The following is a 12,891-nucleotide window of genomic DNA, read 5'->3' as shown; positions in this document are numbered from 1 at the left end:
AATGAAGCTGGCCTTGAATGACCACCTATTGGGGTTATTTAATCATGGATGTTGTTATGCCCATGTTGATGGGAGAGGATGAAGTGTATTAGCGGCATCTATGATTAAGCCTGTCATTGTAAAATTCATTGGCTTAAATGTTTTTTCTTATTAATATATGGTTAATGTCTTTTTGTAGTGAATTTATTCTTAGCAGCATTGGTGTCACATGCTTACTTCTTTAATAGGCCAGTGTGGTGCGATGACCCTTCCTTAACGCTGCAAGCCTTCTGATCGCTTGCTTGTCGCTGCAGAAGCTTTGATAACTGAGAGTGCAAGACAACGAGAGAATAGAGAGGGAGAGAAATCACAATCACTTGAAAGCAATCACAATGAGGGTGAACAAAAGAAAACACTTCGCATTTGCATTCATTCACAATTTTTCCTGATGATGCATTACAATTTAGATCTACGAGCTGACCCTTCAGGGTATTTATCAACCTGAACCAAAGTACATGTGTCGCTCGGAGAAAGTTACAGGTGACTCGACACTTTACATCAAGACTCAAAAAAAAAAATAGACTATAGACACAACTGTACAAAGCAGGTCATAGAAGAACAGGCTCCACCCTTCAAATCATGCGCTGCCCTCAGTGTCACCTATTTCCTTGTAGGCCCTGACTTCGATTAAATAGTGGCTCTTCATTCAGAATGTTGGCTTCCACATCGGCTTCTCTGTCTCCTCCCACTACACAAAATACTTATTCGCTTCACCTAAGTAATTAACCTTATGGCAAAGGAGCTTGCTGAGACGCTTCTTGGCCCGTTGTGCTGACGGGGCTCTCTTCAAGATAGAAGCGCATTATGGCACACTATATTTTGGATCTCCTTCATCTGCATGAAACAATTTCATGTAGTACACGTAGAACACCGGGTGCACCTTGAAGTTTGGAGGAAAGTCTAGCTTGTATACTAGGTTGCTCACTTTCTTGGTGATAGTGAATGGTCCTTCGTACTTCCTGATCAGCCCGCGATGTCGTTCACAAAAAATTCGTGTGTCGGATAGAGTTTAACCAATACCTGGTTCCCAACACAGAACCTAGCAGGACAACGATGCTTGTCCGCCCACTTCTTCGTCCTCTTGGTTGTTTTGCGTAGAAATGCCTTCGCCAGCTCGATCTACTCGTGTTAATTTTGTATAAAGTACGCAAATTTTTTAGAACTTTGAAATGAATTAAAAGGACATTTTTTGTGAATTATTATATTTAATTCATTAAAAGCTTTTTTTTTAAACTTATCAGTTGACTAGTTAGCAAATTCATTGTCGATAATATTTTAATATTTATTCAAGTTATTTAATGTTTAATTGAAAAAATTATGAGATCTTTGCAGAGTATTTGGGTCAACCCAAATGGATATGGAAAGAGTTTAGACTCAAATCAGGGTTTGGACCGAACCTATAATATTTGGATTCATTTAAGACCCAAATAGATCTCCTCTAATGTAAAAAGTATTTTAGATCTATTTAGAGAATAAATTGGATCCTACTAAGAAAATAAGATATTGAATCTACTTGAAGACTCAATTAGATCCCACTATGTAAATTAACATTTGGACCCATTTGGAGATCCAATTAGAATCTACTTGAAGACTCAATTAGATCTCATGAAGGTAAAATGATTTTTTTTGGATCTGAATTCAATTTGAGACCCAAATAGATCCTAGTTAAGAAAACAAGATTTGGATTCACTTATGATCTAAATGAATCTTTTTAGTGTACTGTGAATTTCACTAGAATATAATAAGTTTTAGATTTATCTAAATTCCAAATGGATCCTACTTAAATAAATACAATATGGGTTCATTTGAGACCCAAATAAATTTAATTAAAATATATATATGCAAATGTGTATCTCTCTCTATATATATAATAGTTTAGATTGGGTTTAGATTTGATGAGAGCTAAATGGGTCTCACAACCAACCCAATCCAATCACTCCCCCACTTAAACCCATCCTCTCAATCGAATACATCTCATACCACCAAATTTGTTTGACTAATCGGGGTATTTGTACAATTACGAACATAAAACGAAAATGATTTATCCTATCGCGATCTGCCTTTACAAGCTTTGTCTATGTGAACGATATGTCATATCGTGATTTACACAATGACTGATTCATAAAAGGTAGAAAAGAAAAACAATAAATAAATCGACATGATGTTTAGACTTAGTAAAGTACAAATTGAGGTAACTTCATAAATACAAATCGATTTACAACTTGATATAGATTTAAGTTTTATACTAAAATAATATTTTAGTAACAATTGCAAATTGATATGAGTAAATTGCAATATTACATATTGATATCGTTCACAAAGACATATCGTTGTCGTGGTAACTTCATAAATATAAATCGACGTGATTTACAAACACATTAATTTACAAACAATATGAGTATTTAGTAACAATACATTATGATCAACGGTTTGACCATGAAACGATTTGTAGCAAAGGCAAATCATTGTTTTTGACATAGACATCATTGTATAAATCGTTATAGGACACTATATGGTATAATGATACAAATACAGTATATGTACAATGATTTATATATGTGAAGGCTGGATAAGATAACAAATTTTTTTTTAATATAATTTATTTACAAAATAACTTTTTGCGCAATGATTCAACTACAATATATGTACAACGATTTGCATATGTGAAAGCTAGATGAGACAACGATTTTTACTTTTAATACAGTTTATTTATAGAACAACTTTTTGTGTAATGATTCAAATACAGTATATGTACAACAATTTATATATGTAAAGGCTAGACGAGACAACAATTTTTACTTTTAATATAGTTTATTCACAAAATAAATTTTTTTGCAACGATTCAACTCCAGTATATGTATAACGATTTGCATATGTGAAGGTTAGAGTAGACAACGATTTTTACTTTTAATACAGTTTAATAACAAAATAACTTTTTACATGTGAAAACCATATGAGACAATGATTTTTACTAATGGTATAAGCACTGAACAACGGCGATTTACATATGGTATACTCAAACTCGCCTATACTATTTTAGTGAAACTCACCATTTCAGTGAAACTTGTGGCCAACGGAACTAAGATTAGTGTTTACAGTTTGGGCGAAACTCAACATTTCAGCCAAATTCAACCACCAGCAAAAGGAACATCTTCTTTTGTACCACCCAACTCTTTGAACATATGTCATCCGATTCCTCATGGGTTGCCTTTTTTGTGTGACTTTACTTCTATTAATGATATGTTTTCCTTAAAAAATAGGTCAAGGGAAAAAGCCAAAATGAAAAAAATAAAATAAAACACCTTATTAACATCAATAAGAAAACTCTCAAGAAAAGAAAATATTTTGAATGAATTTACTCTTTGGCATAGATGAAACATGGTTCAACACATTTTGAATAAATTTAATCTTCATGTTTTTATCAACAGCAAAATAAAGTGTGCGGTGTGTGTGTCAATAGGGTGAGAGTCATTCTTTGCTCTTTGACCCCTCAACTCACACAATAGAAGAGCCTCTTGATCTTGTATTTTTTTTTATGTTTCGGAACTAGCCTCGATTGTCACAATTCAGCTGTACTTTTATTTTGACAATTTTGTGGATGCATTTTTTAGATGTACATGGTTGTTGGTCATAAAGAAAAAATTTGAAGTTTTTTCAGTTTTTCATCATTTTTGAAAGCTTTGGGGAGAATAAGTTTGAAGGTCATATTAAATCTTTTTTAAGTGATTGGGGTGGTGAGTATTGACCTATCTGCTTATATCAAATCATGTGGTATTGAACATTGGGTCACCTAATGTGTCAAGTGCAAGCATCGACATATTGTTGAGACCGGCCTTACTTTGCTTTGCTTGTATGCAATCAATTCTTTCATTTAAGTACTAGGATTATGCCTTTATCACAACTATTTTTTTTATCAATAAACTTCCTTCCAATACTACCAAAATGAAATCTCCACTAAGGAGCAGACCCAGCTCAACCATGCAATGTGAAATACACACAACCTATTTCAAACCAAGGTCGTCAGGAAAGTAAACCTAAACCGAAAATGCCATGGAAAACAGAAAAAGAGAAATAAGACTTTCTTAGGCTCATCTGATATATATATATATATATATACTTAAATGAAATCCATAAAAATAAATAAAAAATGTCTTTTAAAGTAAATAGCCTCCTCAAGTGTTGGAAACATGCACAATGAGATACGTGTTTTCCATGAGTTTTTCAGGAAACGAGTTTCCCACATATAAATGGAGCTTCTGGTAACCTTTATGATTGGGGCCACACTCAACCTATTGTTCTCCCTTTCTCTGAGATACCTCCTTTTGATCTGATGCCCCCTTCTGCTTCTCCAACTTCTAGTTCTCCTGTGAGCCCCATCTCACTTCTTGATCCCCCTATTGCCTCTTCCTGTCTCCTTGCGTCCATTGTCAATAGGCTGGTTGATCACACTCATCCCATGGTTACTCGCTCTATGACTAACTCCCTTAAGCCTCGTGTCTTTATTTCTAACCACTATCTCATCTCCGTTGAGTGTTTTAGTTATGTCCTACTCCCGCCTAAACCAACTTCCTTCAAACAAGTCAGTCTTGGCCCCAAGTGGTGCACGGCCATGAACGGTGAATTTCATGCTCTCCAACTTAATTACATTTGGCACCTCGTTCCTCCTCTTTCGCATTATAATGTCATTGGCTCTAAATAGGTGTTTTGCACTGATGGCTCTGTTGCTTTAAATAAAGCTTGTCTTGTTGCTAAAGGTTTTCATCAAGAAGAGGGCATCAATTACTTTAAAACCTTTATTCCTATGGTGAATCCCATCACCATTCGTGTTGTTCTTGCTCTTGGGGTTTCTACAGATTGGCTGATTCATCAGTTGGATTTTAATAATGCTTTTCTTAATGGTCTCTCATCTGAGGATATTTATATGACACAACCTCAAGGCTTTGAAGATCTCTCATGTCCTCAGTATGTTTACAAACTTGATAGGGCCCTGTACGAACTCAAGCAGGCTCCGCGTGCCTGGTACCAACATCTCAGTTCCTACCTTCTGACCTGTGGCTTCCATATCTTGCTCTCTGATGCTTCGTTGTTTGTTTTTCGAGATCGTGGCTTGGTTATTTATTTACTTGTTTATGTTGATGATATTATCATTACCGGTAGTTCTTCAGTTGCCATTCATGATTTAATTAAGTGGCTTAGTGTTGTTTTTTGTATCAAAGACCTTGGGCGATTAAATTATTTCTTGGGAATTGAAGTTCTTTATGCCTCCTCTGGGCTCTTTTTCTGTCAGTGTACACATGCTCTTATACTACTTTAACGTGCCTCTATGGCCACTTTAAAACCGATCTCCACTCCACTAAGCTCTATTTCTCGTTTATCTAAGGATGGTGCTAGTCCTTTTTATGACTCTACTTTATATCGCAACATTATGGAAGGTCTCTAGTATCTCACCATCACCCGCCCAGACATTACATTTGTTGTTAACAAGGTTTGCCAATTTATGCATCAACCCATGGTCACACATTGGTCTGCTATAAAACACATTCTTCGGTATGTCAAGGTGACTATTCATCATGACTTGTTCATTACATGGTCTCCTTCTCTCCATCTTAGTGCCTTCTCTGATGCTAACTGGGAGAGCAGCATTGATGATCGCAAGTCTATAAGTGGTTTTGCAGTTTTTCTTGGCTCTAATCTGGTTTCTAGGTCCTCCCACAAGCAGTGAACTATCACTCGGTCTAGTATTGAAGCCAATTACAAGTCCTTGGTCAGTGTTGCCGCTGATCTTCTTTGGCACAAATCTCTCCTCTTTGAGCTTAGATTTGATACATCTTCTCCACCTACTTTTTGGTGTGATAATCAGGGGGCATTATATCTCGCGGCAAATTCTGTTTTTCATGCTTGTACCAAACATGTTGAAATTGATTTTCATTTTGTTCGGGACTATGTGCAAAAGGGACATCTTCAAGTGTACTTTATTAACTCCTTTGATCAGCTTGTTGACGGTCTCACTAAGCATCTTCCTGTCTCGCGGTTTACTTTCATTCGTGACAAGCTCAACGTTTTTTACCCCACATTGAGCTTGCAGGGGCATGATAAGGATAATGATCGTTGGGTTGTTAGAGATAACAATGTGTTGGATCAATCTAGAAGAGCTACAAGAAAACCGACTCTCGGTGTCAACAAGAATTCAGTTAGAGATAAAAATGTTCTGGACAAATCCAAAGGAGTTCAAAAAAGATCCATTGGATTTGGCGTAACGTAGACAGTTGGAGATGTTTGTGTCTATCATTTTTGATAAAATGATAATCACTATCGTCAGATATTATTGTATTTGCTATATTTGTGTAATTCTGGGTATTCTTAACGATTGTAACATATTCTTGCATATATATACATGCTCGACCTCTCGGTGTACTAGAGATAAAATCGAGCTTCTCATAGTGTTTGAATCTCTTTCATGATGCACCAGCATCATGTTTGGCTTTGCTGCTACATGGGGTGGCTGGTTTTATTTATCTATGTCCTCTACCTCATACAAATTGGGATTATGTTTGGTAAGGGAACTTGATATCTCATCACAACCCCTCTATCTGGTTTGATTTGTATCTCTATTTTTCTATGTTAATAATATTTTCTATTCTGTCAAGAAAAGAAAGATAGATATTGGCTAAACAGATTTGCATTCAGATGGAGAAAAACTCATATAAAATGCGATTGTTTTAGGTACGATCAAATTCAGATATTCTTCAAATTTGGATATCCATCAAATTCAGTAGCAAAATTCAAAACCATATTCAAATTCAATTATAATTGGATATGGTGTTGGCTTACGAAATCTAACTAAAAGGACCGGAATTCAGTCAGATATCAAATAAATCTGATCCGTTGACAACCCCACTTGCTAATCAGTAACAAATATATTTGAAATATACTTAAAATACACATTATAGTTTAAAATAAATAGTTGTGTACGACTCACAAGCAATTGGTATGAAGTTCTACTGCTATATATTGATCCTAGCTTTGGAAAACTTTTCTTTTACCTTTTGTAAATAAGAAAGCTTAAATCAACTCTGCCCGTTTAGCGTGCTCAGGCTTGTCATGAGTTGGAGCTTTGCTCAACTCTCCACAAAACTGAGTCAAACTTAAACGCCTCAGGCTCGGCTGGTTCGGATGAAGTACCAGCTAGCCCTACCTGCATGTGGTGTTCGTGAGCAGATAAAGAAAAAATATGTTCTCGCATGCGTAGTTGGATTGTCTCTGAGGCTCTGTTTGGGAGCTGGTAATTGAGAGTGGCGATGGGCAATTCATTAAATCCCCATCATCTCCATCGATTGGCGTTGGGAGGGGCGACCACATTAAAAAATCATCCAACTTCAACAATGTAAGGGGACATATATACTCCTTGAGCAAAGTGATCCCAACCGTTGTGGTTCAGCTTTGTGGAAGGAATGGATCCCACCATATGGCTTATGACAGGGGAATATGGCAGGATCACGTAAAAAGGGAAGGGGACAGAAAAGTGACACCTGTCTCCGTGGATCATACCCCTTAAGCATGTTTGCTGGAAAGTCTGTAGGGACACAAAAGACAGTTGTCACACTCTTAATGACTCAAGATGGGATCCAATATGCCACGTGATAGGATCGGTTCTCTAGTATAGACAACAACTTAACCATGCCGTCGTTGGGTTGGAAAGTACTCATAGATGGCACTAACACGAGGCTAAGATCAACTCTCTCTAATATATATATATATATATATATATATATATATATATATATATATATATATATATATATATATATATATATATATAGTGACAAAGGAGTAACACAACCTTTATTAGATGCAAATATTATTTTAAGGGATAAACTGTAAAAGGATGGTTACAATATGACTGAGATACCATCCATCCATGCATCTTTATTCTATAAAAAGAGCCTTCTTTATTCTATGGCAAATACCATATTTGGTATCTCATACCTAATAGGGACGTTGCCCTACAAAGTTACCAGGAGGGTCGTAGTTGCAGGTGATGAAAATGGCACCGTTGTTACACTTGACCCTGGCGCACCCCAGACGCAGTGAGTTTCTCCACACGACCTGGGTGTAGTGCCCACATGCTTTCCCACTGGCACAGGTGTTGGAGTTGTAGTCATAGTCGCTCCTTTCACTCACCCATGAGTTCACAGCATCAGCTGCGGTGAACTCTGCTCCACTGCCCCAGAAGAGGTTCTCTCCATATGGTCCACCAGAGTGGACTAGGCTGCAGTCGCCCATCCTCTGGTTCGCGTAATTCTGGGCGTAGGCAGCGACATTGTCATCCCAACTGAGAGGACCGACGCCGACACTTGAGCGAGCAGCGTTGTGAGCATCAAGGAAGTCTTGGGGTGAGTTTTGGGCATGGATCCCTAGGCCAAGCAACAGTGCAACAAGCACTAGTGCTAGTGAACGCAAGCCCATTTGGCCTCAACACAACCAACAAACTTGACACTATACTTCTCTTCTTAGAGGAAATCAATTCTTTAGAGAAACACTTCCTCAATTAATGGTGATAGTATACCAAGGGAAATGTTTCCAATTTATAGAGCAAATGCAGCTTAAGTCGATGATTGGTTTCGTCATCACTTTCAATTTTGAAATTAGAAAGTTTATTTCGTTGGAAGTTTCACTCATACCGTGATACGTAGTCTCAAGAAGATGGCCCACCCTTTTATGATTTTGTATTCCAACATGGAAATCACGCGTTGAGATGGTGGGGCCCAGGATAAAAAATATAATAGCCTGGCACTGCAGTATGGACCATTTTGAAGCGATCAAAACCCCTTGGCCGCCCCCATCTACGCACCTTAATTGGATATATCAAGCTCTCAGATCTGGTATTGGCCACATCCCACCAGAATCCAAACCGTTTACATCCCTACCTAAGGTATTTCTGAATGGTACACTATATTTATAACTCATATTTCTCATGGTAATTACAAATCTTTGGAATCGAAAGTCTCTGACACACAAATTAAGGACTTATATGTTGTTTAAGTGGACCGGCCCCAGGATTAGAGACCTAAGCGTTTTGGCTGTGTCAGCCGTGCTTACGATCGATCACCGCCCTGACGTCTGTTTGAAAGACTTCATTTAAAAAAACACAGACTTGCAACTCAATGAATTGAAGATGTGGATGATATTTTGTTCGACCAAGTTAGGTTAAAGGTCGAACTTTGGCGTAGGAGCTGTGTGGAAAGAGTCACAAGTCGTGATAAAAATATTTGAAGACTTGGATTTTTTCTTTAGATGTACATGGTTGTTGGTCATAAAGAAAAAACGTGAAAGTTTTTTCAGTTTTTCATCATTTTTTAAAGCACGTGGAGAATAAGTTTGAACGTCATATCAAAACTCTTTTAAGTGATTGGGGGATGGTGAATATTGACCCATCCTTTTATATGAAATCCATAAAAATGTGAAGTTTTTTCAGCCGTGCTTACGATCACCGCCCTGACGTCTGTTTGAAAGACTTGCAAGTGTTTTCATTTAAAAAAACACAGACTTGCAACTCAATGAATTGAAGATGTGGATGATATTTTGTTCGACTAAGTTAGGTTAAAGGTCGAACTTTGGCGTAGGAGCTGTGTGGAAAGAGTCGCAAGTCGTGATAAAATATTTGAAGACTTGGATTTTTTCTTTAGATGTACATGGTTGTTGTTGTTGTTGTTGCTGCTGTGTAATAAACTTCCCTCCGAGACTACCAAAATGAAATTCCCACTAAGGAGCAGACCCAGCTCAGCCATGAAATGTGAGATGCACATAACCTATTTCAAACCAAGGTCGTCAAGAAGGGAAACCGAAACGAAAAAGGCCATGGAAAACAGAAAATTTTTAGGCTCATCGGATTGATATATATATATATATATATATATATATATATATATATATATATATATATATATATATATATATATATATATATATATATATATATATATATATATATATATATATATATATATATTACCTAAGGGGGGGGGGGGGGGGGGGGGCAGGATAAAAGAGGGCCTAATATGTTCAGTTCTCGTGTTATATATATATGAAATCCATAAAAATGTCTTTTAAAGTAAATAGCCTCCTCAAGTGTTGGAAAAAAGCACAATGAGAAACGTGTTTTCCATGAGTTTTTCAGTAAACGAGTTTCCCACGTATAAATGAAGCTTCTGGTAACCTTGTTCAAACTCATGACTTTCCTTCAACTTGTATTGTTACAAGAAGCCCCTTAGCCAGAAGAACAGACCATTGAAGGAAATAGGCCCGTGACACTCACCCAGATCTTTATTGAACCCGACATCGTTTGTTTTGAAACACACTGGGCCTTGCTTTTGTCGTAGGAGCTGAGTGGAAAGAGTCACAAGTCGTGATAAAATATTTGAATACTTGGATTTGGTGGACCACTTAAGTAAGTGGGGTTAAATTAAAATTAGAGATTGAATTTCCGATAGGAGCTGTTTGGAAAGGGTTAAATTAAAAATGAGAGATTGAACTTTGATTTAGGAGCTGTTCGAAAGAGTCTCATGGCATTGTAAACTACACCTTAACAAACAATGATGAAATAATTTACTCTAATTATATTTTTTTGGAAAATAATTGTACTACCACTAAATATAATATAATGCTATTTCACAAATTAGCCACAAGATATCACAGTATTTTTCAGATACCCATCCGCTCGATTTTTGCTGAATATGGGGTGTTTGTGACGATTTTACCATTTTGCTAAAACAAGAAATGATGAAACTATACTCAGAATCACCTGTACTATTTTAGCGAAACTCGCCATTTTAGTGAAATTCGTCGCCAACGAAACTAAGATTAGCATATACAGTTTGAGCGAAACCCAACATTTCAGCCAAATTCAACCACCAGCAAAAGGAACAACTTCTTTTGTACCACCCAACTTGTAACACCCCGATCTGGGACCTCAAGAGTCCGAGTTCGGTTGGTATTACTTCCCAGAAGGAACAGTGCAAAGCTTACATAGAGAAAACGTGGCTAAAAAAAACTTTTTATTTTATTTTCATAATCAACTTTTTCTTACAATGTTCATCATTCATAACAGAATAAAAGCAATTACAATTTATTCAATAACAAGGAGAAGAAATTATACCAACTGCTCTGCTGAAAACTACTCACACTCTGACTGATGCTAATGCCTAGAACCTACAGTTGTAATTAAACAAAAATGGGGGTGAGTCTACAACCCACTAAGAAATAATTATAAGTAATAAACAAACAATTTACAACTGTAGTGGGCTCTAAGCCCCTAGTCTTAGTTTAGTTCTCGATACACCACACATGTTTGTATATTTTAATTACCCCCATTATCATTCTCGAATACACTCTCTCTCAACTATCACTAGGCTAGCTATACCGATAATAGTCATCTATGGGCGTAGCAACCCTGTAGAACACCATAATTCTATATGTTGGCCAGACAATGAACCATACACTCCCAGTGGTCCCCGGACCACTAGGCAATGCAGTGAACCACCACGGGGACCCCACCGGTAGCTAGCCAGGAGGTCAAGCTCTCAATCTCGGCATGGTTCATGCTACATCCTAAACATGATGGTTATCAACCATCCATGATCCTCTAGAGTCCCAAACCAGTGTGAGTGAAATCCTAAGTCATAACTAAGTTCACATATTGAACAAATTCTTAACTTCAAGTTCACTCGTTCCCTCATGAGTGGTGTCATGAATAATCACAACAATCTCATTCTTAATCTCATGATGACGTTAGGACTCACACCGCTCTCACTTAGCATGCAATGATGCAGTGTCTCTACATCATTAAATCACCGGCGGCCCACTCTCCATGGTGGCTGCACTCTGGCCGCGAACCAGGTAGCCCTTGCCACAGGTCGCCACTTACGGGATTTAAGGAATAATGCATGATAAACTCTGAATATCCATTCATATCACGTGAATGAACTAAATGAGACTCTAATCTAAACTTAATCTCATCATAATGCATGATATGAATGATCAATTAGATATGCAATCACTATAGCTTTTTATCATGCATGACATATTACAACTAACATGCATATCACAATATATTTAAATTAACTCATAATGTCAAACATGAATTTATGCATATCATGGTCTCATTCTAATCGTATGAAATCTATAGCACTACGATAACAAGCAACGTGCAAAAGAGTTTATTCAGATCTAAAGTTACTTATAATATCCCTTACCTCAAGTCTGAACATTGTACTGCCACCGAAGGTGAGTCTCAAGATGCTCTAACAATAGGATCTGGTCATTAAAGCAATATATTTGAATTAATTCACAAAACCTCTTATTAAAATTACCAAAATACCTCTCCCGAATCTTACTCAAGAATCTATGATTTCTGCATTATTATTTTGACTGAATTTCATAAACCAATGTATTCACCTCTTTAATACGAATCCAACGTACTAAACCTCACTCAATTCTGAGTTCGGAGTGTGAAGATATGTCCATTTTACTGAAATGGATCTCAATTATCGAAATGGATATCTTGGTACCTTTCGGATTTCGGGGCAATTCGAAACTATTTTCTGATCCAATTCTGATCTGGATCCAAACCTTGACTGTTTGGATTCAAATCCATTACTTATCTGGATCCAAAACTGTTTGACTGGATCCAGAAAAGTCTGACTGGATCTAGAATACTTTAACTGGATCCAGAATAGCTTGACTGGATCTGGACCTGCCTAACTGGATCTTGATCAGTCTGATTGGATCTAAATATGTCTGACAGAGTCCAAACCTGCCTGACTGGGTTTAGATCTGAGACTGATCCAGTGAGAT

At 37.0% G+C, this 12,891-nt stretch overlaps 1 protein-coding gene across 1 annotated transcript; it reads right to left on the bottom strand.

Annotated features, from left to right (window-relative positions):
* Positions 1-7,880: 7,880 nt before the first annotated feature.
* LOC149838943 (pathogenesis-related protein PR-1 type-like) lies at positions 7,881-8,520 on the bottom strand. The gene has a single exon (XM_090007860.1). The coding sequence runs from the start codon at positions 8,503-8,505 to the stop codon at positions 8,026-8,028; it is 480 nt and encodes a 159-aa protein (XP_089863986.1). The 5' UTR covers positions 8,506-8,520; the 3' UTR covers positions 7,881-8,025.
* Positions 8,521-12,891: the final 4,371 nt, after the last annotated feature.

This window comes from Nuphar pumila, chromosome 5 (assembly GCF_984573655.1).
Source record: "Nuphar pumila chromosome 5, dmNupPumi1.hap1.1, whole genome shotgun sequence".
In the NCBI taxonomy this organism is placed as follows: domain Eukaryota; kingdom Viridiplantae; phylum Streptophyta; class Magnoliopsida; order Nymphaeales; family Nymphaeaceae; genus Nuphar; species Nuphar pumila.
This window is presented reverse-complemented; position numbering and strand designations above follow the sequence as displayed.

Excerpts from the sequence above, each read along its gene's own strand:
- LOC149838943 (XM_090007860.1), bottom strand. The coding sequence starts at position 8,505 with ATGGGCTTGCGTTCACTAGCACTAGTGCTTGTTGCACTGTTGCTTGGC.